The 26267-nt window shown below is 32.1% G+C and overlaps 2 protein-coding genes across 9 annotated transcripts in view; one reads left to right on the top strand and one right to left on the bottom strand.

Moving 5' to 3' along the window:
• Positions 1-21582, bottom strand: part of LOC148620703 (cytosolic purine 5'-nucleotidase-like) — a 101698-nt gene extending 80116 nt beyond the window's left edge. For 2 of the 5 annotated variants that reach the window (XM_088574413.1, XM_088574415.1), the window contains exons 1-4: positions 21502-21582; positions 19581-19670; positions 18545-18562; positions 13188-13261 (exon numbers count right to left, since the gene is read on the bottom strand). In XM_088574413.1, coding sequence (XP_088430539.1) covers positions 13188-13261; positions 18545-18562; positions 19581-19657 — 169 coding nt within the window. In that variant the 5' untranslated portion in view covers positions 19658-19670; positions 21502-21582. Of the gene's footprint in view, positions 1-13187; positions 13262-15452; positions 15684-18544; positions 18563-19580; positions 19671-21501 lie in introns of those variants that run through there. The other 3 variants (XM_088574414.1, XM_088574416.1, XM_088574417.1) reach the window with 2 other exon arrangements.
• A 102-nt stretch (positions 21583-21684) lies between these two features.
• Positions 21685-26267, top strand: part of LOC148620701 (fibroblast growth factor receptor 4-like) — a 52295-nt gene continuing 47712 nt past the window's right edge. For 2 of the 4 annotated variants that reach the window (XM_088574410.1, XM_088574406.1), the window contains exon 1: positions 24416-24665. The gene's annotated coding sequence lies outside the window, so the exon portion shown is untranslated. Of the gene's footprint in view, positions 21706-24414; positions 24666-26267 lie in introns of those variants that run through there. The other 2 variants (XM_088574409.1, XM_088574412.1) reach the window with 2 other exon arrangements.

Raw genomic sequence — 26267 nt, 5'->3', positions numbered from 1 at the left:
TTAACAAACTTTCCGACAAAAAGGGGGAGGGTTCAAAGACTGCAAACTCCCTGAACCCATCACTGCAAGATATTGACAAGAAGGAACAAAAGGCAGAAACAATTAATTGATTATTTCTGAAGACGCAAGTAAAATACTGTTTCTCTTCTGTTTATGGCTTCCACATAAATTTCCTAAATCTTCCTTTAAAGAATTACATTTACATAGATTAACATACAAATATGACAGCAAATCAAAATTATAATGGATGATCATCTCGTGAGGTCGCACACATGAATCAGTCAAACAAGCCAGGTGTAAAGGATTCTCCCTGACGTACGCTAGAGTTTAGTTCAAAAGAACATAATTTGTACTACAAGTCAGGCTTTACCACTGCTCCTTGGCATATACTTATTTTATGTCCAAAAGACATACAGGAAAACCTTGTCAAAAATAGAACTATAATGATCCTAATGTCACTAATTTAAATGTTACTGCCGTCATTTGTCAACATTAAAAAGAGGTAATAAGGGGAAGATAATTTATATGAGGTCGCCACAGAGGTTATACATTCATGCCTCACCAGAGGAAGCATGAAGATTAATGCCTACAAGGTGTGCCTTTCTCATGAAACACATTCTGTGCTTCTAAAATAACGGTTGTAGGTTTTCCCAACCCATAAATAGACCCCATAAGTTCAAAAAAGATATAATTTACTGAGAAATTTGTTACCTTTGAATTTTTGTGGTCAAGTGGTTGTTAACAGGACAAGATCGTGTGAGACATGAAAAAACATTTGTTCAAACATACCTCAAAGACTCCTACACCAGTTATACTAAATCTTACTACACATTAGTATAACTAAAGAAATGAAAATAAAAGATTAAAAAAAGGAAATAATTCAACCTTTCAAGATCAAATTATTTTTTACACTGTAAGACTTACGTGTATAACAGATCCATTGGTTTGATATTAGAATTCTTTGTGTACATAAGTCTTAAGAGTGATTTGTGAAACGATGCCCAGGCCTTTAAAGTTGTGATAATTAATTTTTTCTGTTAGGAAATCAAGTTAGGATTATTGCCGTGGTTTCCTACTTACATAGTTTTTACCCTTCTGACTATTCCAAAACAATTGCCCAGAGTTTATCAGTTCAGTAATTTTTACCTTTCATCCACAAAAAACACAAAACCAAAACTTATTTTGTATCTTCTACTCACCAAAGTCATTAGCAACATTTAAGGTTTTTTTAAAAATCAATCCATGGCACACATGTATTCTTTAGACAAAAAAGACTTACTGACAATGGCATGGAAGCTCAAACTGTGATATCAGAAATTTTAAATGAATTTGGAATCATTATTAGCCCACTTGAATTTTGGGTACTACTCTTAAGATTCTTACTATTTCCTTTCTTTTGATCATGTGAAAATGGTGAATATACCACAAAGATGCTGAGATGTTATTACAAGTACGAGAGTATAATATTTGTGGCTTGTAAAATTGAAGAAAAATTCTCAAGGCATGTAATAAAATTTTTCCCGTAATCATTTAATTTCAGTAAAAACTTTATACAAAGCTACATCTTAAATAAACGTCAATTCATCAAAAACAATTTTCATTCACTTTGTAGCTTAACTAACAGCTGACATAAGCCGAAGTAATTACTGCAGATGAAGTTGTCCATCCCCACAAAATATACTGTAATACCATCATCAAAAGACATGAGCTTTGGCTAATTAGAAAACCATTGACATATTTCTACTTAGGTGTTATGAATTGCATAAATATTGGTCTATCTAATGAACACATACACAAACAATCGGTGTAAATTGAAAAACCATCGACAAAATGACGGGAGATTTGGCACCAAGTTTACTGTTGATGTAACACATCATTAAAAAATAACTTCCTGTTCAGTAAAAAAAATATACTCATTTCTTAATGATGAATGCATGAATTACACTTATTTACTATAAACTAGCAGGTGATAAGGTTAACGATGGGAAAGGCTAGGTTATTCAAACAAACTTCCAAAGAGATACCAGTGGCTTAAAATGTCTGCTTTTGTTTTGGAAGGGAGTGTCACAGACCAAGCAGAATTCTGACTCATATCATCTATGGCTGAAAATTTTTTATCAAAAGGCTGAAAAAGACAATACAGTAAACTGTCACGGAAACATTTCCTAAGGAATTTTTAAGAATGTAGACCCTAGGGTAAGGGATACAACTCTTACAAATCATTGGAACGTCTGTATTCAGCTTTTTACATCAATCTCATGTAAGCATCAAAGCAACTGGACTGATTTCATTCCGTTTCAAATGAAAGATTGATAGGCTTAGGTGAAACTGAGTATAATACAAACATACAACTGATTTAACTGAGTTATCTCCCTTACCTTAGGTCCTTAAAACAAAAATCATATCATATAAGTCAAAACCCAATAGCTGTTTTAATAGTTCTTTAGGTGGTAAACTAATCACATGCTCCAAGGCTGTACAAGTATAAAAGTTGTCCTAGAGTTATGCTTTGCCATACCCGTATTTAAAGACCTCTGCAACCCATAGCAATTTCAAGTGGTTTAATTAGAACTATTGAAATATGAATGGCAAATAAATAAGTAAGAATGTTTACATTTTATATGGAATAGTCACAAGACTTACTATCAGGGAGTAGTATTTCATAACTATGTTAGCAAAATTCTGGCTTTAAACAGCCATCAAATTTTGAGAGTATAGGAAACCTAAACCTTCTCAGCAGATTCCATTCACTGTTTTAATATGATACTCAACTAAGACAATTGGAAACAAAACAATTATATAGCAAAAAAATCAAAAACTGATTAGCATAGAGAGTAAACTACAATTTCAAAACACAATAAGAAGAGGCAGCGATAGAACACAACTGCAAGATTCCAGGTATTAAAGTATAAAAAATTACTGACACCCCCAGACTACGGTAAGTGTAGGGAAAGCTTCACACATACAAGGCTGGAACATAAGACATCTGACCTCATGATTTAAAGTCAAGTAAGACTATAATTATTGATACATGAGTAATGAGTTTCTGTAACATATAGTTCTTAATAGCATTCTATGATATTACAGGTTTATTTCAAAACTACCAGGTACTCAATCCACCTTTAATTGGGAAAATACATGTATGAGTAATTTTTACAGTGGAAAATTTGGAATAAAGGTACAAAACGTTGAATTTGTAGTTAAGATCACTGATCTTATAGAGAACAACAAGAAAAAGAATTGATTAGTGTTATGTTGAACAGGAACACAACACCATATCCTGCACCATGCCTTTCAAATGGGAAACATTTTTTTTTTGATTTGGGAACATTTTTTAGCTATTTTTTTTTTTGACAAATTGGAAACTTTATTTGGTGAAACAGCTTTGGAGGTAATTGAAAGCAAATAAAAAATATGACTGGTTGCTTTTGCCAAAAGGACAATTAGCTTATATTTCTAATCCTATGAACCCCTTTTTAGAAAAGTATTTTAAATTCTTAGGGTTTTTAACCAAGAGGACATTCACATTCATTAAAATTATGTAATTCCAACTCTTCAGAAAATTCTGGCATTAGCACCGATGATAAAATACAAGTGGCAAATTATTGATATGTGTAATTCCCAAGATAAAACATTGATGCAGCTAATGACCTAAGAACTATTTGCTGTTGTAGAAATGTCATATTAAGTACAAGGCTTTGTAACAATCATACAAAAATGGGACTGATACATAAACAATCCACAGACCTTCACTCTACACAGTCTTCTTTATATGAAATGTCCATTATTTGATATTTTCATCTCTGAATATGTTTGGAAATTTTAATTAAAAGGTTAGAAATTTTATGCTTTTTCACCCACTGCCAGATTCTTAAAATTGGCACTTGGAACTTAAAGCCAAAAACCAGGAAAGCTCATCGATTGCATAGTTGGTTTGAACAAATAGAAATTCACTCAGTAGGTCTAAAATGAATTTCTCTGTAACTGAGCCATGTTATTTTATCATATGATTACATACAGCAATAGGCTACAAATAAGAAGATTCCTTCAAAATTTTATTAAAAAACTCACTCTTGGCTAGAAACCACTAATTCCACTTCCCATAGGCTTCTATGCTAATTTCACAATATTCAATGGCTTCTCTGGACTTTACATTAACTTTAACCTGCAGAGGACTATATATCAGCATGATTCTACATATGTCAGCTCACAATCCTCAGAATGGCATGAGGGGTTAGCTGACTTGCAGTGCAGTACTGGTCACTGGAAGTGAAGTGTCTATAAATAGCATGGGAAATCCCAGTGTTTTCACAAGATAGGGGTATATTTAGAAATCATTATGGAGATTAGGTTTCACATCACAAGAAGCAAAATGCACCTATAAAATGTACAGAAATGTTTTTCCTTTCAGAAAATGTTTAAATTTTTTAAATGAGATGAGAACTTTTTTCACAGCACTATGAGGAACAGGGGTAATTTCTGCGTAGGACTATTTTTGCGTACATTCCAAATGCTCATTGGTTGAATTGGTGGTCTGTAACCTCTTGTCACAGCTTCTTAGAAGTTTGCACGATATAATTTCTATCTACATTAAAAATATATACTAATTGGAAGGTCTAAAGACAGAGAGATTGTAATAGGTTCAATTTGTCTTTGTGAGAGAATGAAATATATTGATTTCAGCAAGAAAATGAATGTAATATAATTTATTTTGTTTGTAATTACTGACAGATCTTTATCATGTGCAGCGAAACATATTTTGCATTGTTGTGCTTTAGATATCCCCATTTGTTCCTAATACATAGTGAAAATGGCCAAGTCCAACAAAATAGGAGGTTGATTTTGAACAGCATCCATAATTGCTTACAACATATGCACAATCTTACTAGAGCAACATAGAAAATTTGAAGTCAATCCATCCAATGGGATGGTAATTGCGACAAAGTTTGGTCAAATGGAATGACAGATGAACAGACAAGATGATTCCCTTATGAAAACCCACTGGTTGAGTAGGGTATAATATTAGATATGTCATTATGGAAAACTGAATGCAGGCCTGATTTAAAAATATCTTTGCTTGGTGTACTAAATGCTAACAGGTACTTATATTTTTCATATTGTTCAGGCAGGTACAGAAACATCCACTCTTCTATTGGACAAAGAAGTAGTGACTTTGATTTATATTGCAGGGGATACTTACCTTACCAGAGCACCTGGTCCATGTTCCTAGTTTTAAGTGGAGTTGCTCATTTACTTTTGTTTCTTTGTACATGTTATTTTGTTAGATACAATGTATTATTCTTTCGATTACGGCTTGAATCTTGGTTCCCTTCATAACTCTTGCATATTCATATTAGTATTGTAATTTCATGAAATAATTTTAAAGAATACATGACATCCAGAAGACAAGATGACTATGAAGGCAAAGATCAATTCTGCTCATCAATTAAATGTTTAGTAGGCTAAAACTCAAGTGCAAGAAGACAAAATCAACAATGAATTGATTTTATATCTTGCCTGGTATAACCAAATGCTATAAATGTATTGCTTTATACAATAACTGCTCAAACATGCAGTGCATACTTGAAAAATATATAAGTTTTTTTGACCCAGTTTGTAATCTTTCATTAGGAAACAATGGGGAACTGTATGGTCGGTGCAGACATAATAAGAAATGCACAATAGACTTCTTTCTAATTCTTTATTGATTATGACTTTTAAGCACAAAAGCTCTTTACTCAGTAAACTTCTTAACCAAATACAACCTTGGTACAGGGCAAAGCCAATGACCCTTCCATATCTTTGTATAACTGGACATGTTTTTTAATCATGGTGCAGAAGACAATTTTATTGAATACACAATAGTGATAATTGGGTTACCTGCTCTTACAAAAAAAAGACAACTTCAGCAAAAAGAAGATAGCCCAGCATTTTGTGAATATACATGCTTTTTTATAAATATATTTTTTGGCCAATAACCTGTCAAAAACTCACACAGGATACAGACAGAAGGACCGAAGCATAACAATAATTGACACTCAAAAGGGACATAACTCAGCAGTAATCAAGAAACTTTCTATTAGACAAAACATTTTATTTTATTTTGAGCCACCAGTGACAATCAGATGGTGGTAACATACTGCAAATACCAACATCCAATATGGCCATTGAAAACACTGGTACAGTTGATTTTTTTAATCTTCTCTTTTCAAACAAATAATGAGGCATGTCTAAGAAAAAATATTTCTGACACTTCTGCATAAAAACTATGAGGTACAGAATTTTGCCTGGGCCTGGTTTAATAAAGAATCTCAAAGATTGACCAATCAAATCAACTGAATTTGATGATTTGAGGAAAAACTCAAGGATTTGAGAAAAATCTAAAGTTGAGGTTTTTTTTTTCTTTTTATGAAACCCAGGCCAGGGTCTGTTTTCATAAAACATCTCAAAATTTCTTCAAATCCTTCCTTAACTAAAATTTTGACCAATAATCAGATCACTTGAAATTGAAGATTTGAGGAAAAACACAGGACTTGAGGAAACTCTCAACTTGAGATTTTTTTTTATGAAACCCAGACCAGGTCACTTAGAAATTTCTTTTTAAAAATTTGGCAAGGGTGGAAACTTTAGAAATAATTATTGAGAGGATGCTTGGATGATAATTACTATGTATAAATTGTACCTTTGCAAAACACAATATTAACACAAAGTTGCAATATATATTGAATTGTTGTATTGTTTTTTTCTTTATATCTGTTTGATTTTTTTTAGATTTCAAACTGACAAACTTTGTAATATTGTATTTTTTTCTCTCCATGAACAGAATATGTTTGAATGTGTAAAAACAGATTATCTTTAAAGCATAAATACACATATAATGGACCTGAATACAAATAAGTTACTACCTAATGCCCCAATTCTGGTGATCAGTACCAAGACAACATGAGTCATATGTTTACAGGTCTATTGACATAAACCTCCATTATGAAACATGATCGAATATTGTGGTCACTTAATACAATAGGAAATGCACAAAAGACTTTTATTCTTTTTTATTTGATAAGAAGTTTAAAGTACACAAATAAGCTCTATTATCTAGCTTATTAACCAAATATGACCATTTTCAATGAAGGCAAGGACCCTTCAACTTAGAAAACCGCACAGTTTTGGAGCTTAAGGGCTTAAATTTGACCTCAATTCTAAGTAGTATTGAACCTTTAACATCTAACAATAATGAATTATTTGTTGTTTTTTTACTCAGATTTATGATTTTTCCATCAGATATAACCACAAAAGCATAAACCATAATGTTTCCCAGGAAAATTTGCATGAAGATGTGTTTGTGTTTTTTTTATATATCTAGGTGAGTGAATTTTTGATTACATCAAAAAAAGAAGGAAAATTTATTCATTGCTAATTTAGTGAAATGCATCAAAACTTTCAGGGGTCCCAAGGTTGTGTTTAATATCAAGATGTGTTTGTTTTTTTTTCAAATTCAGGTGACTGAATTTTTGATTGTATCAAAATTCAAATGAAAAAAAAAGAATGAAAATTTATTCATCACTAATTTAGTGAAATGCATCATAACCTCTCAAAAGGGGTTCCAAGGTTACGTTTAATATCTAGATATTAATAATAACACTCAAACAAGAAGAATATTATATTACAATGGAAGGTCCAAAAAAGATATACAAAAGATAAGAGGGTTCTGTAGCGCTATCGTTTCTACCCGAGTGATTCTTAAGAATCGACTTCCTGCGTCGGCAAAATATATTACACCTTTAATTCTATTTCATGTATGATAGTACACCTACACTTCCTTTATAGGACAAGTCTTATACTCAGAGGCTATAAAAACACACCATAAAATTTTCATAGCACTGTAAAATTTGAGATTGAGATCACACTGTTACCATCACAATAAAAAGTATATTTTCACCTTTAATTGTGTGCTTGTGAGCTTGAGTGCCTGTGTGGAGTGCTTGTTTATATTTTTTTTCAAATTAGTCCTCTTTTAAGCCTTATATAAACAAAAACCATCAAATGAGATCTGAGTATGACTAAACCAAACAAAACCTTGCTTTGACAAAAAAATTCTATTAAAGGGTATCATCTTCCCTTGAAATTTTGTACTGAAAAGAAATTATTCGGGGTTAACATGCAAATAAGTTTGGTGATGCAGCCAAACTTATATGTAGTATACAAAATAAAATTTAAAATTCTGATGAATCATTCAGGACCAATAAGGTGTTCTAGGGGATAAAGATATTTTAAGGACCGTGAACATCAATAAAAGATAGCTAAAATGACATAACAGTACTTTAATCTCCCCATTTAAAGATTTGGTGAACAACAAATTTACATACATTTCCACGGTATGATCCATGAAGAAACCCCCAGTGTCTAAAATGCAAAAAGATGAATACATATTGGTGCCATGTGCTCAAGAAGCAATAAAATTAATCCTTCAATAGACAGAAGATCGGGTAAGCACTCATGGACACTTGACAATCTGTCTGTGAGACACAATTGTCTGTCAAGCCTTACATCAAAGGCTTTTAATACCAATCATTTCTGCATTGTTATATTTTTTTTTCATGAAAAACGTCCTTATAATTTCAAATCCCAAGAGGCAAAGAATAGGACAACCAAGTGACTCTGACATACAGTTGACTAAATCATAAAAACTAAACTGGAATACATATTTTTACAGGAAAATTTGCGGCTTACTCTGATCTCTGTTTTCATAGAGAGTCAGTAATGTCTTGTACGTTGGAACAAATGACTCCAGCTTATATGGAACAAGTAATTGTTTGATTCAACCTTATGATCTATTTCCAGTTTTGTTTTATTCACTGTGCCAATCTAACAAGCAAACACCATGAGAACTAGTAAAATAATGACCACATCCAGTTCCTATGACAGTATAATATTGGTAGGTATTTAGTGGTGGATTCAGACAGTGCCCTATCTAAAATTTCAAATTAACAATATAAATGTTACAAATACCTGACAAACATTAACCAATAATGCAATCACAAATTCTTCAGTTCATTTCAATATGATACATTATAAATTATAAACCAGGCAAATCCAATGTAGAATTAGTGAAAGAAGGCTCATATAAAAACAAGTACTATCTTTAAAAAAAGATAACTGACGCAGTAAAATTTTGTTCCTTTTACTTCAAAGTTTCCACATTTCTGTCAAGAAAATAACATGTACGGCACATCATTTAAAATTTTCTATACAATTTTTTTGAACGCCACTAAGTTATCAGTATTTGGCTAATCGTGAAACAGAATTGCGATCAGATGACTTGTGTTTCCATAGAAGAGCTTCCTTAATGTCAAAGGACAAAAAGCGAAACTATACTGACTGCGTCAGAAAAAACAGTACCTGCAATAGAAAACAGTGCTGCACTTCTAACCTCTTTTACTTATTGTCAATTTATTTAAATTTCACTTTGACATCATATGGCACACATGCTTAGCTATAAAAACGTAAAAGGATGAAACTTAAAACCACTTGATTGGTCAAAAGTGATGACAACTGTGATATTCATGGCTTCAGTGGGGGCATTTGTGTCCAGAATATTTTCAACCAAACAGTTCTTTGACTTTCATATATATTGGTTTACTTGTTGAACCAATCGAATAATTTATTGAAATACAAAACATATATACAATTCATCAAATGAAATCTAAATTGGATTACCTATATACTTTAATAATAGACTGAGAAAATGCATTGGCTTTCTTTTTTAAATGGGGTTACTTCTTGAACATTTTCTTAATTCTTTCAAGAACTCTTAATATTCTATTGACTCACAGATTAAGTACTCTACTGTAGTAACAGTATTTACCAATTCATGATTCCATTGACACCAGATGTTTCAAGAATCATAAAATTTCATCACATCCGTATGACAATGTGTAGATATTACATTGCACCAAGTCACTGCTGCATAATAATTGACACAGTATTTCATGCATTAGTGAAGGTATGCAAAATACAATTACGAAAATGGGATAAAATGCTCCTATGCTAAGTGATGATATTGTCACATAACGACAATCTGAATGTAGTTTCACCCAGGATCTTTGAGGGCTGACTTAAAGTATTGGTAAGGGTTTATTTATTGCTTTGTATTATTTTCCAGGCATTTGTAAAACTTTTTACTACTATTTAGTCTATAACTTGTCACAAAAATAACTAATAAGGGGCTATATATAAACAGATAGTCATACACACTAAATCCTTATGGCACCACAGGCAGGGCATGAAAGATTTATTTAAGTTTGCAGTATAACTTGTTAAAACCAACCCACTGAAAAACCATCATTTCTATACAGTTAAACAGAATTAACTGCTTTTGAAATTTGAATCCAGTGGGCTGGAACTGTTTGAAAATAAATTCTATAAATGGGGAATAGTATGAATTTTTTATCCATGCAACAAAAACTGTTTGTGTGAAAAAAATATGTTGGTTTTTTTTTTGTGTTGGTATGATGGAATGTAACACTACCACAAAGGCATGAATGAGATCAAGGATTCCTATAGACCTTTGACTATAAAAGCATAGATATTCAAGTGCCGTTATTTTTTCACACATCTGCCAGAATATGGAAATTTTTATCCAATCAAATTAAGTCGTGTTGACATCTTCAATTGGTTAAGATTTGTTTCTATTACATTTTCTCTTTAAATTGTCCTGTTAAACTAATCCATGCCAGTGGGACAAAACAGTTAAAATAATAAATGGCCTCTAACTGTGGTTAAGTTCGAGGTCCTTATGAATTATCTAATAAAGGATTTAAGTTGAAAAAGCCGAACTATAAAATGTTTATCTATAGCAGCAGACACCTGGATATTCCCGCTTTTTTTCCCTACCACCTGAGAAGATTACCTGTATAAGATCACATGGTACCTTATTAATCAAAGAGGCTTTTCACATCTGCTTGCGGACAACACAAGCGTCACACAATACTTATAAAATCATAAAAATTACTATCCATAATCAATTCATGCTTAAGAATTGTCACCCAGTTATGACATGAGTACAGGAAATTGGGACACTTCCATGACATGAGAAAGTTATTTACCTGTAAATTGGAAGTGTATATAAGCAGTATTTAAGAGAGGCTGTAAAGTCATAAAACTACAGCTGACCTCCTAAATGTTATTAACATGTTTGAGATGCCCCCACTTCAAGAATTATGTTATCCATATGATTTCTATAGCTATTTTCCAAAGACTGAAAAATTAAAGAGGTGTAAAAGGTAGACAGGATCATAACGGCAACTTACAAAATGAAATAATCCAAACCAACACAATTTTAATGCCTATTTTATGCTAATTTGTGAAAAAAAGTTTGCACATTCAACTACAACAAAGCATACGAAAACTGAGCCCTCGATAAACCAGTTACTTATGTAAACCAGACAGCTTCTGATGTTCCTTTATATCAGTTTCAAAAAGGTTTTGTATCTGTGTAAAACCAACATCTGTCTTAACCAAACAAATACTGGAGTCAAAAAGTTGGTTTGTTTGGAAAGGTTTGGAGTCAAAAAGTGGTTTGTTTGGAAAGGTTTGGAGTCAAAAAGTGGTTTGTTTGGAAAGGTTTGGAGTTAAAAAGTTGGTTTGTTTGGAAAGGTTTGGAGTCAAAAAGTGGTTTGTTTGGAAAGGTTTGGAGTCAAAAAGTTGGTTTGTTTGGAAAGGTTTGGAGTAAAAGTTTCTCATTACTTTTGTTGCTTTGTATGTATTATTTTGGTTATTTTATGATCTTTGTTGTGTATGTCTGTTTTACATGTCTGGTCTTTGTCCCTGGATTACATTCTTTTGATATCTGCTAGAATCTTGGTTTCCCTCGATTATTCTTTCACTGTATTTATCTCAAGAAACTAATTTTCAAATATCTATAGACTGTTCTCCTTTCAGTCTTCCACCAGGCCTTCAGTCACTAGTCCTTTCTATCTCAGTACTAATCATCAATTTTGGCTAGTAAAAATTCATAAAATATTTCACTCAATATTTCACTCTCTGGCTGCGTAACAGAAAAAAAGTTTTTTGGTTTACATGTACTGGTAGACTATTTCCTAAAATCACTTAATTATTGGTGAGAAGACCTAAACTTAATGTTACTGGTAACAGTAGCACAGCAAATAAATGTAAGAGTCGACAAAGCAACATGCAAATAGGAAATAAATCTACTCCATTTGAAGTACTTTCAGCTCTTGACAAAGATACTTCAGTTAACAATCTTTTTTCTGAATAAGTTAACCAAGTGGCACATTTATAAAATGCAATTCTATAGAGAAACATGTACATTGGTACAGACTTCCTGAAAACTGTCAAGTCTGTCCTGACTGATTAAATTTATACCAGACTGACATTTTGAGAAAAAGGGTTCATCCAAAGCTCTGGTACGAATTTTACTGAGGTCCTAAAGGCATAGTGCCCCATAAGTGACAGAAAGATTTTTATTTTGGTCTGGCATGACTGAAGTCTGTAGGTACATGTACATGTACAAATGAGTGATGACTAGATAGTGAGATTTTTAAGTTTGGTGTACACAGAGATTTCACATTAATCAGAAACCTTTTTCAACAAATTATGCTCTTAAGTCCTTTGGATAGATGCCATCTTCATATATCCATTTTAATCAAGTGTTTACAAATTTGGGTCCAACAAGTCATGTTCAATGTGCATGTTTTGTTAAAAACTGAAAAATCCATTGCGCAAGAGATTTTTTTCACAAATCATCATATAAATTCATATCTGTCTGTAACCTTAAAATATTGACTCATGCCCCCCCCCCCTTGGGAGAATTTACTCTTGTTTTCCTTCTATAGGCAATGAATCATTATAATATCCATAATATGGTAGACTGGTTCATTTGGGATAAAGGAACCAGATAATGCCGTAACAATACTGGTTTACTGCTTCTTTTGATTGCTCTCTATAAGCCAGTCCAAATCATGAATAGCCATATCTTAAAGAAAAAGTGACAAAACAAAATATTTGATTTTTATAAAAAAAATAAAAAAAAGTATCAATATGACAAAAAAGTGCTTTGCCACACTTAAAAACACATTAAAATCCAGTATCATCTCCTGACAAGACTGGATAAGGTGCCTACCATACTTCTAGTATAAATCAAAAATAAGTAAGGAGAATTTAATTACCTGCAATTGTGTAGTCCATGTCAAACCCATAAAACTTGACTTTGTCCAGCATCAGGGCTCTGTTGACAAACACTCTGCAAAAGGGATTAACAACATGAGCAACGGAACATCGCCGATTCAGTGGCATTGCCATCACTGACAACAATCAGAGCGTCAATCTTGATAAATTCTACTGACAATTTGATGCTGATGATATTCTATTCTATCCTTCTTTGTCAATTATAGCCACAGCTTAATAAAGACAATCACATATATGCTGTTAATAACAGATTCAATGTTTCAAAGGTTTATCAATAGTTTTATTTTTTTATCACAGCTGTTTCATGTGCCTTCAGCACCTTATAAATCCAATTAGTGTTGCATAAAGGTGAAAGTTGACCTTAAACTGGTAATCTGGCCCTTTTCATTTAATCACCTTCTATAAATGCAATACATCTAATATTGAAGATTAGTAAATTGCCGTTTAATGACTTTCCAATGCTGCAACACAGTCATATATGATTTTATTAAATTGTCGCCAACAAATCTGAAAAATTTCACATGTTCAAAGATTTGAAAAATCCAGTAAGCCTTATAAGTCGTTCACATTTTATGAGAGGAAACAAAAGGTAGAAAAAATGTAAGTAATTTCTGTTGTATATATCAGAGTGCTCTTAAGGGACACTTAAATGTATATCTGAATGTGAGTTAAAACATTTCCATCTTAAAAATGACAAATTATTACATCAGAGTACAGACATTTGGGAGTGTTCAGATTGTATCGAAAATTCAACAAAAGAGACTGGAATTTAAAACATTTTTCTATACAATGTTTCATTTCAAATGCCATCAAAGATTTCCTTTAGCTAAAATGAATTTAAAACTGCTTTTCTCAGAACGAATAACATAAAATACCCCAAGGAACATTCATACCAAGTTTGGTACTATTAGTGAAGTAGTTTCAGAGGAGAAGAATTTTGTATAATTGTTAATGACGACGACGACAACAATGGACCACAACTGACACCAAGTGATGGCAATAGCTCAAATGGCCTTTGGTCAGGTGAGCTAAAATGAAACTATTTCTGTAAATTGCATGTCAATGTCTTTGAAAATGACTAATGAATTTTTGACAACAAGTATTAGCTTACCCATTTATAGCCCGTTTTTTAGAAGTAGCCATTTTTTTTTATCTTCATAAAAATTAAGTTAAATCATTGTTCAAAAAAATGTGTCAAAGAACAAGTTAAACATGTCTAGAGTTATGTAATGACACAAGTCTGCCTTTTGTCATGAAATAAAATGTTGTTAAATTTCATTATTTTTGCAATTAACTAGAACATTTTTCTTGTTGACACAAGATTTACATGAAATAAGGAAAAAACACTCAATTACATCAAAAAGTAAAACTTTTTACTTATATTTAATTTTGTCTATATTTTCATTTTGTTCCTTTTGCTCATGCATTTAAGTATTTTTCTGTCTCAGAATCAGGTAAAATGTGTAAAGGTGTGGCAAATGGAAGAAATTTGATTGAATGATCCAAGTATTTATACCTCATAATCTCCAGAAATAACCATCACAGCCTTCTTAATGTATTGATAGGTCAAAATTTAGTTGAAATGCACTATGGAAAAATGAGAAAATTTTCCAACACTTTTTTCCTATATAAGCAGTTAAAAAATACTTATGTCACAGATGCTTCAGGATGAATTTTTACAGTTCCATTGTTTTCTAGATGTATTGAATATTTGTGAGTAAATAAAGACCAATTTGAAAATATTGATGTACCACCCTTTGCCTGATTCTTACACAGAACTGAACTTAAATGGCTAATAGATGTAAATGATTTTTAATCATTGTCTATAAAGGGAATATTTGATGATTTTTTTGGGTATACCTAAGCCCTAGACATTTTGTTCTTTTCCTTATTACATGCACACAAATATATATGTATAAGAAATTTTTTTTTATAAAATACCATAAATTTGATTTTTATGGTAACAATTTGTCTCCAGCATTAAAAAGTTAATTTGTATTGTAATGTTCTAAAGAATTTTTTTTTCACCAAACTTAAATTTATCCAACATATAATAAAAAAATCATAAAAATTACATGTACGTCTTAGAAACATACAACATGTATAAGGATACATGTACCCAAAGATAACAAAATTAATCAGGAATATGGACCCATTTTTCACTTCGACTACAATTTGCCATTACAATTATCTTATATATACCAAAGTATATAAATAATGCCCCAGATATATGCTTAATTACTCACCGACATTTCCTCGTACTTTGTGTCATTTTCGTTCATAAAAACACATTCAATTCTTGTACATGGAAAGGATACATGTACATGTATAAAACAATGTACATAAAATCGACATCACCTTCAAATTGATGTAATTTATTTAAATAACATGTGGCTGCTAGCAATCAAATTTTAATAAACTGTTTGACTTTTTTCGCCAATGGTAATGTAGGCCTATTGTGTTGCACTTTAATAAAACTGTAAAAAAAGAAACTTGTTTTAGGATATTAACACTGACCTTAATCTAAGTTGTTTAGAAAAATAATAATGTATCTTTTTATGTATTCAAGGAATTCTTGCAACTAATAATTGTATTTTGAAAAACTGAATAATATTAATAAGTATAAAAATAGGCATAAATGGATAAAATGGAAAGAAAAGGGGATGGCACAATCTTCAAAATGGCTTAAGTCAAAAACTACATTTTGGATTTTGCTAAAAGTTTAAATTCCCAGTATATTATTGTACTCAACAATTGTGCAAAGTTTCAAAAAAATTTATTGAATCATCTGGAAACTGTCAGGGGTCAGACAGATGGACGGACATGCAACTTTTTGGATTGATTGATTGATTATTGGGGTTTAATGCCCAAGCATCAATATTTCAGCTATATTCAGGCGATCAACAACTTTTGGAGGTTATCACATAATATCACATGGCTGGGTATAAAAATACATTAGCATTTCTGTCACCAAAAAAATATTGGTGAAAAAATTAACAAGTTTTCCGCAGCTGTATACATAAAAACATTTGAAATTTAACCAATATTGAATTGGACAAAAGATTGCATCAGTTTATACACCATACAAAGTAAATATACACCATTCATCCATAAATCTACTCAAATGTTGCATTAAAACACATTATATTCCATCCTGTTCTTTTTAAGGTTGAAGTCATCAATTAAACTTTTAAAAGAAAAAAATGAGAAAAATTATGTTGATTACAAGGGAAATAATTTTTCCATCATGAGAAACATGCAAGTCCATGTAAAAAAAAATCAGATTTTCTCATAGCACTTTTGTGTTACTATATCTATATGTGTGGACCTATGACAGTAAAACATGTGACTATCATAAGACAGCTACTTAATATTCTAATTTAATTCAATTTTTATTCTTCAAAATAATCACTTATTTCCAGAGTTATGTTTATGATTCTATTCTTCTCTTTTTTGCCTAAAATTTACTTTAAACTTTGAAAAAAAAAATATAAATCAGCTCTGCAATAAAATTCAACAAAGCTCTTTTTTTTCAATAATTTTACTACAATTATCCACTGAGGATGTAGCAGTAAAGCATTAACGTAAAAACTTAACCATGTTAACAACTCTCACATCTTATATTCTTGATAGAAGAATCTTAGAATTAATTTATGTGGCCTATGATAAAATTACATCATACATTAATTGTTCAAGTTTATATGGAAGGTGGCAAAACCATGTGTACTTGTTACCATCAAACTGAAATTCAATCAAGTGTTGGGTTAGTAAGAATATTCTCTATAAAATTTCTTTGTAATAATATTACTGAGAATCAGTATCCTGTAAATAGGAAAAATTAAGCAAAGTTAAATTTCAGAGGTTATTACAGCAAAGCCAATAAATGGACTGATTCAGAAACTATAGAGTTTTGGGATTGCTGTGGTTCATGATGTCCCTGATTGGTCAATACGCATTTTACAAGTATGCTGTGACAGCCCAATATTGTTTATGCAGATAGAAGTTGAATTTCTGAGTTGATCTATAAACAAATTGTAAAAAAAAATGACTCTAAAGAAATTTTTGCATTAGCATCACATTTGTAGGTCTTATGATAAAAATAGCAAAAATAGAACTGCTGTGAAAATTTACCTCTGTATAACAGTATCCATGTAAATATGCTGATATGTTAAGTTCTCTTAACACAAAATGTGCTAAACAGTACTAATAAAAAGCTTCGCTAAGCACAGCATGATGTGACTGCAGTGGCAGAACCCTGAACAGTTGGGGCAAGTGTGGACACAATAGTAATTTTTGACACACTTGAGCATGAGGACTTAAAATTCATTATGGACCCAACAAATGGTTTGGACACTATAAGCACAAAATTTTGAATTTAACTGAACATTTTCAAAATCAGACCTATAATGAAAAAGATGATTTTGTGGATTGTGGTCATAAAAGATACCTGTTATCTGATTGAGATTTGCAGGAAGGGAATATTAATGAGGAATCCAATTCAAAAAAAAAATTGAAATAAGATTAAAAATATAAAAAAAAAAAGATTTTTTAAGGTGTGGCCCCTTTGACCCCTTATAACCCATTTTTTTAGGAATGAACTCCAATAACTCAAAAACAAAAAAATCAGAAATTTATGATAACTGAAAGGGAGCTCATAAAAATTGGTGGCAGTATTTTTTTAGTTAGCGTGCAAAGTGTGAACCAGAACCATGGATGAACTGACACAGGTATACCATAGTAAACTGTATGTAAAGACAGGCATAAACTTAGTAGATTCTAGCTTTTTCTTTCCATGTTTTTTTCTGCAGCACTTCAAATAAGAATCAGAATTACACACATCTAATAATATATCCATGTTAACATTTTATAGAGTATATACATGTAAGGCAGTGCAGTTTAACCAAGTGAATTCATAATTGTAGGCAGGCTATTTTCATTTTATTTATAAAGTTTATGTTGATATTTTTTGTTTACTTAAAACAAAAACTGAAATATCCAAACCAAAGATTTCTCAATATAGAACTTTGTTTCTTGTCTTATTTTTAACTAAAGCTAATCTAAGTTAAGATTACTGGCATCTATACTCCCTAAATAACTACATTTATAGATTATTTAAAAAATATCATAATTTTGTTAAAAAATCAATTTTTGACAGGCTTTGATGGTAATCTTCCAATAAAGTTTGACTAAGTTCACGATGCATTATTCATTTTGTTTATGAAAATAACATGCTATGAAGAATGTTAAAAGAAATTTCAGAATTGAAAGCACTGCAAACAAGACTATGGCTGTAAAACTTCAGTTCGCAACAATTATTATTAAGTTTATTGGAACTTACCCTCTTACTACGTGTCCCCTTAAGAGAATAACAGCAATGCAGCATCATAAATTAATTTCCAAAACCACATTTTTTTCTTACAATTATAGACCTACAAATGTATTAGTCAGAAGGAAATTTGCAAATACTACTGTAGGGCTGGTTATTTTGGTGGGTATAAAATTTGGAGCAAATGTATGTGAAAAATTTTGGCTTTTTCTAATTTTGGTGGATGCTAAGTGGTGCACTAAGAACATAAGCCTAGAGGAAATATTTTGCATAATTCATTTTGGCATTTCTAGACAGATCACTTAAATACACAAAATAAGTACCTTGCAAATAATACCCACTAAAGTCGAATCTCGATGTGTCGAACTCGGAAGAATCAAAATTTCAGGTAACTCGAACTAATTACGAAGTCCTAACAAACCTCCCCTTACTCCAATACAATTTTACCTCAGATGACTGAAACTCGATGAATCGAAACCTCGGATAACTCAAGGTTATCAATAAGTCCCTTTGGAAGGACTTGAGGTAAACTAACCCTGATGTCTCGAAGTCAACTAATTAGTCGTCGAACTAATTGCTTTATTACAAACCATGACCGAAGTGTGTTTTTACAATGATTAGTGTGGCTTTTGAAATTATTTGTTGACACTCTTTATGGCTTGCTTTGTGTATTTTTAAATAAATATTAATAAAATTAATCCAAAATTGCAAGTGTAGTAAAAAACAAATTTTATTAATGACGCATGGGAAGTACATGTACAAGCACAACAAATGATGTTAATGCAGAACCAATCATCGACAAAACTATTACTGGCTTATATTCGACCTCGGATGACTTGAACCTCGGATAACTCTAAACATTTCTGCATGTTCCTTTCGACTTCGACATAACAAGGTTCGACTGTATATAGTATATATTAGCAGTATGCATTCATGGTAAAACTATTCAAGAATAGATACTTTGCATTCAGAACGACATGCTTCTATTTCTATATCATTACTGTATAAAACATAGGTAACATTCAATTATATTTATATTTTAACTTACCTTTTGCTTGGTTCCCTTTTGTATGGTGGTTTACTGTTACCATCAGCAACATCTTCTGGTATTTCTGAAAGACTCATTTTTCAGTTTCACCTATAAGTAGAAAAAAAGCATATTTTTGTCAGGTCAGCATTTTGTTTTCTTTCATGTAACATTTTATGTTAATATTGACTAACTGTAAATGAAGAACAGTATGTGAACAACTTACATTGTAAATGCAAATCATATAATGATATTTATCTATAGAGTACATACATATGTACTTGCACAAGTTATCAAAAGTCCATCATCAGCCTTTATGTCCATTTGTAAAGATAATAATAAAATGTGAAAGCATTATCTAGTGTAGCATGAATATTTGTTGAAAGATATTCAAGCTGAAATATTTCAATATAATATAATATATCTTTAATATTGAATATAATATATAACAATATATCTTTATTATTAAACAGTAACTGTTTGATTATTCTAAAAGCCTAAATTGAATATATAAACAAATGTGTAGCCTTGTCAATCAAATAAAGTTTCAGTTTAAGGCACCTCCATTCCAGTTTTACAATATGGTTATTACTAGAACTGTCATTTCTTATATGTTTGGATATAATTTGTGTATTGTGTAATAGCCATTTATTGTGAATAAATTGTGGCAGGACGGCCTCCCTGTGTTGTAGTAGGTAGTGAGATTTAAATAGCCAGTTAATTGACTTGGCTAAAGGATTAATTCTTTAGCCGAATCAGTTTGTCGCTGGCTTGTCACCGAGCGGTCTGGGGTTCGATCCTCGGTGGCAGAGTATAATTTTGCGAGTCAAATTATGCTCCCCCGTTACATTTGGCGCCCAACTAAAATACCCACGGGGTTTGGTTAGCTGATGAGCTAGTGTTAGAGTCTTTCGTGGTACGAAGACTCTTAAGGTGGGGGAAATGTGGCAGGACGGCCTACCTGCATTGTAGTAGGTAGTGAGATTTAAATAGCCAGTTAATTGACTTGACTAAAGGATTAATTCTTTAGCCGAATCTGTTTGTCGCTGGCTTGTCATCGAGCAGTCTAGGGTTCAATCCTCGGTGGCGGAGTATAATTTTGTGAGTCAAATCATGCTCTCCCATTACAAAATATTTGTATTTGTATTTGTTAAAAGTGTATCAACTTACAGGGTATTCTTAATTAGCCTTTAAGAGCACTGAGGAAAATATATAGATAAGATTTCAAAATCTTTTGTATATTCTGAGTTTGTGTAGTTTTACAAATCAAAACAGGAATCATAATTTTCTGCATCCTGTTGTGGCATAGAATTTGATGTAGATAACGACACTCATTTTTGTATGCTTGATATTAATGATCGTCGTTTTAATCACGTTAAATAAAAATGGAGTCTACTAACACAATGTCCCTTAAGTTAGTAGAAATAATATGATAGTCACCTTTAAGTTTTTTTCTACCCGTGCAGGTCCGGGTGTTTAAAGAATAGGCCTGCAGCAGCGCTAAGCTTGTCGTATAAGGCGACTAAATAGTGCTCAGAAACCTAGCCAGGGGCTAGGCGCTCTGCCCACAGAGCAACTGGGATGTGTGCCCCAGGTGGTGGAATGGGGTACCCCTGGCGTGTTACATGCTGGGGTTGTCAGGCTATAATACAGAAAAACTTACCGCAAACCATAGTGGGGCACCGTGTTGGGAAAGATGCCACGTTCCCCGCACGTTAAAGAACCCTGCTGTGGTATTCGATATGAGTAGGAACCTTTGCGCTCCGCCACAGGAGGCTAAATGCCCGATCTTACCCATCCCCCCTTTTTCCAGTGGCAATCAAAATTTGTTGACCCTATTATCCTTGTGACCCATCCCTTTTTTCCATTTCATGTTCATTGTCTGAATATAGCTGAAATATTGCTGCTCGGACGTTAAATCCCAACAAACAAACAAACAAACCTTTAAGTTTTCAATACCGTTTGTTTTCAATATTTTTTTCTGGTTTCTATTTACACTAAATTTTAATGAAGACTAATATGAATGGACAAGGAACCAGTCATAACTTGACAAGTGTACTTTTCAGGTTTTATCCACTACTCCTATGCTTTATTCGGAACTTTTTTTGCAGACGAAAGCAAATGGTTTAGATTTTAGTAGTGGAAGGTGCCCTTTGAAGCTTTGTCTTTAAAATAGAAATAAAGAAATTAAAAACCATGCACAGAAATATATTTGCTATTTTCATCCAGCCGACAAGGCCCAAAATGGCAAAAAGGGGTGTTGCGATTGAGCACAATGACTGAGGCGAATGCCTGCACTATTCAATCACATTTCAGATATATCTCTTATGGTTTTTGAGTTATAAGGGGTCAAAATGGCTAATTAACTTTTTTTAATTTTTTTTTCAGATTCTCAAATTTTTAATTTATTTCAAATTTTGTCCTATAATATTGTGTCCAAACCCATTATAGTGTCCACAATGAACTGTAAATCCCCATCAAGTGTGTCAAAACTAATATTGAGTTCAAAATTACCCCCAAGTAAACAAAGCTTGGCATGCTTTGGATGTATCATGCTTCACTCCATGAAGCTCTTGATTTATTTTTGTTGTTTGTAGCATAAAATGCTTCCAGAAGTGTAAATTTTAAGTGTGCTCATCAACTAGTTGAACTACTCCTCAGTTAAATCAAAAGGGTCTATTTAAAAAATAGGAATAATATAAGTTGTGAAGTGGCTCAATTAAGTGTAAATATGAATGATAAATATGTGAACAATAACCACATACAAAAGATAAAAGGGAATCAAATACAAATAAAACAAGAAAAAAACTAGCTTTGTCAGTGTAAAAAAAAAACCCTTGATCTGATGAGACCAATGTCCACCGTGCATATGGAGAGAAGGTGAACTCCAATGTTATGTTGAGGGAAGATTTTGGATGTCTGTAGGGAAGATGTGTCAAGTTCTAGATGAAAGAAAAAACACTGTAAAGGCAATCAGAGGTTCTAAAAAAGGGGCAGTATTGATTGGCTTATGAGGGGGCCCACTCTAGTGTTTTCCAGTGATTATCTATATGATCATGCAACTGAAATTGTTGTTAAAAAAGGGGAACAACCTTTTTTTAGTTGACCTGGCCGTCGTTAACAATTTTTCAAAACTCTTCTCCTCTGTCCCTATTTTACCCATTGGAACCAGACTTGGTATGAATGTTCCTTGGGGTATCCTGCATAGAACTGATATGGGGATTTTAACCGTCAAAAAACATGGTTGCCATTATTAAAAATAAAGCTTATGGGTCAGACAGTAGTTTTTCACATATATCTGTTCAGCATGATGAGATTTATTTGTGGTTAAATTTTCGTTTTAATCTGTTAAGCCGTGTTGGAATTATTGCCCTTTTTCGATGTTTAATTGTTACTTTTCATGTTATTTCTTTCAATAATCTTCTCCTCTGACACTGCTTGACCGATTGGAAGCAAATTTGGTATGAATGTTTCTTAGGGTATCTTGCACAGAACTGATGTGGGGATTTTTGATCTGTCGAAAAACATGGTTGCCATTACTAAAAATAGAATATAGGGGTCTGACAGTAGTTTTTCGCATATATCTCCAAAACCATTAGGTTTAGCCAAATTCTGATATACGATAAAAGTGTTCAGTATGAAGAGATTTAGTTGTGGTCAAATTTTCATTGATAATCTGTTAAGCCATGTTGAAGTTATTGCCCTTTTTTCAGCTTTTTTTTTCCTTTTTTCAATGTTACTTCTTTCAAAAATATTCTCCTCTGACATTACTTGACGAATTTTAACAAAACTTAGTATGAATGTTACTTGGAGTATCCTGCATAAAATTGATGTGGGGACTTTTGATCTGTCAAAAAACATGGCTGCCGTTACTAAATATTGAAGATAGGGGTCTGACAGTAGTTTTTCGCATGTTATATCTCCAAAACCGTTAGATTTAGCCAAATTCTTTCTCTTGTTGAAAAGACCCTTATTATAAGGCCTACAAAAGTCTCCAGGGATCAGAGTTGTCAGACGATTCCTTGTAAGAGTTATTGCCCTTGAAAGGTGAAAAATGACGGTTTTTTTTTTTTACAGTTTTCAGCCAATATCTTGAAAATTACGATAGATAGAAAGAAACCGCAATTGCTGAAATGATCCTTATCAGCTTATGATAAGTCCCACCAAAGTGTTCTTGTGTCAAAATTGGTTAACAACTCCTTGCAAAGGCAAAATTTAACCAAGTGAGCAATTCAGGCTCCTGGGAGCCTCTTTTATAAGCAAGACGGGTTGGGGCTTGACCTCTAAGTAATGAGGTATTATGTTAATGCCCTCCAAAAAGTAACTAATTTTATTTGTATTGAGAGAATCTGCAGTTCATTGTTTGGGATCTGCTTAGGAAGTAATAAATGTTCTTTGGTGGTGAAATCTGATAATCAAGCTCGAACTTTTTTTAAGAAACCTTTCTGCAACTTGTAAAATCTTGCACAAACATATATTTATATCAGTATTTTTGTATTTGTATATTTTTCACAATACATTTTTTGTCTACATTAAATAATAAACTGAATTTATTTAAAAAAAAATTAATATTTTTTGCTCGTTACTACCAATTTTGGACAATTTCCAGTGCCTGACCTTTCAACTATTGATTCCATTGGTTTCAGGTTTGCTTAATTCAAACACTGCTTTATTTTTGTAGAAGAATAATATGTAACCCATTGATATAATAGACACAGAGTTTTATAGTAATTAACATTTAAATATGACATTCTTTATGTGATGCTCTTGAACATGTTTTGACAAGTCTACCCATCTACCTTAAAATTTTACCTATGTCAATCAAAACCCCATTTGGTTTATAACTTCTGGTTATCCCAGATCGTCTGTTTATTTGGAAGTTTCATCATTTTTATTTTGAAGTCGTCTATATAAAGAGTTTAATTATGTAGTCATTTCAAGTTGAAAACATTACGCTAGTGTTTGCAAAGCGAGGAAGTTCAGATGTGATTTTTTCATTCTGTATCATACCCGTATTAATCAGGAAATTAAGAATGGATTATTCTTTACTGAAAACTGGAAGTAGTGGCGTAACTTAGATTCTTTGAGTAAAAAAAATTGGAAACGGTAAACTTTTTTACAGTAAGGTAGCAACCATTTGATTTTTATGGGGATTGGGGGAGGGGGGGGGACTAGGATAAAATTTGAAAAAAAATTCATGACCTGTTTTGAAAAAAAAATCAGGACAAGCTAGAGTAATAAGTGAAAAGTCAGGTAAGAAATTATACTGAAACACAAAATTTGATCCTTACCCCACCCACCATAAAAAAGTACATCTCAATTTTATTTCTACCACTTACATCCTGTCATCCTGCCCTTTTATTTTACCAAATCGTTCATCCTGGATTTTTTTTTTATTGAACCATACATTATTGTCCTACGTTTTTCATTCAAATTTGATCTTAGCCACCCCAAAGAAATCAAATTGGTCGTTCCCTGTAACATGTTAAACATTAAGCTACTTTCACTGGTCATAATTACATTTATGTCAGATCACAACTATCAAATTCAGCCATTTTGTTTTGTGTAATAACTTGAGGCTCCTATATTTAAGTTTCAGCTATTTTAACTTTTTTTATTATTTAATTGTTTGAAATGCCTTTTAATGGCATCTATTACAAATGAAGAAATATCGTGTTCCTCAACATAATTTCCATATTTGGCTTCCATTTCATACATTTTCTTTGTATGTTTAAAATAAATGCATATTGATATTACAATTTTACCAAATATTATCCGGCAAGTCACAAGTTTTAAGTATGCAATTTCATTGTCATAAATGTTAAAATACTCTGTGCCACCTAACTACTGTTATGAAACTAATTTCATGGTCTAAGTTTAAAATCCAATCACACTTGCGTAATATTTTGCGTTTTGCATGTAAGATTTTGAACCAAGTTGAACCCGTAAGAGATTATCTGAGTTCATATGCATATTTGTTTAATCAATGCACAACAGACTTTACCTGGTAGCCTCTACTTCTTAAGATTTCACTTTGTATGAAATTACATTGATGAGAAAGGAATGTGTCATATCTTTCAACATGTGTTGCATCTTCCAATAATTTAAAAAAAAATAGAAAAGAAAATCATTTCAATTTTTTAATATTATTACTTCCTTGGAAGGTGCCAAGAATTATTATTCTACTCAAAAATAATGTTCTCAATCTGAAGTTAAAGGGCAAATCTAAATGTCAATCAGATATTTGTCTGTTTGTCTGTTTACACTGTCAAGGTTCTGTTTCTTTTCAGAAAAATATTGTCATTAATACCTTAAAATTTTTATTCAAGGGCGCAAGCCAACAGTTTTTTTTTCTTTTCCTGACTTTAAAGAAATTTTGGAATTTTGTAAAAATTCTGGATATTACATCAGCAGTATCTAATTTAAATGATCGAGGGTTTTGTACATTAGAGCTGGGATCCCTAAAGCAGAACATTGACTCATGTTTTTTTTTTTTTAATATAAACAAAAAATATTAGGTCAATGATAGATCCTGCTTTTTTATTTCTTTCTAATGGCCTATCGTGGCTTTTAATTTCTTGAAAATTTCAGTCCTGTCTTTTTATTACAAATTTGATCCTAGCACCACGAACCCCCCCTTCCCCCCCCCCCCCCACACACACACTTTATTTCAACTTTTATCCTAGCAAATCAAATGGTTGTTCCCTT

The sequence above is a fragment of the Perna viridis genome, chromosome 3 (genome assembly GCF_037379345.1).
Source record: "Perna viridis isolate PV_CMFRI_1.1 ecotype Kerala chromosome 3, ASM3737934v1, whole genome shotgun sequence".
Taxonomy (NCBI): domain Eukaryota; kingdom Metazoa; phylum Mollusca; class Bivalvia; order Mytilida; family Mytilidae; genus Perna; species Perna viridis.
The sequence above is the reverse complement of the archived record's forward strand: the minus strand, read 5'-3'. Positions and strand labels throughout refer to the sequence as shown.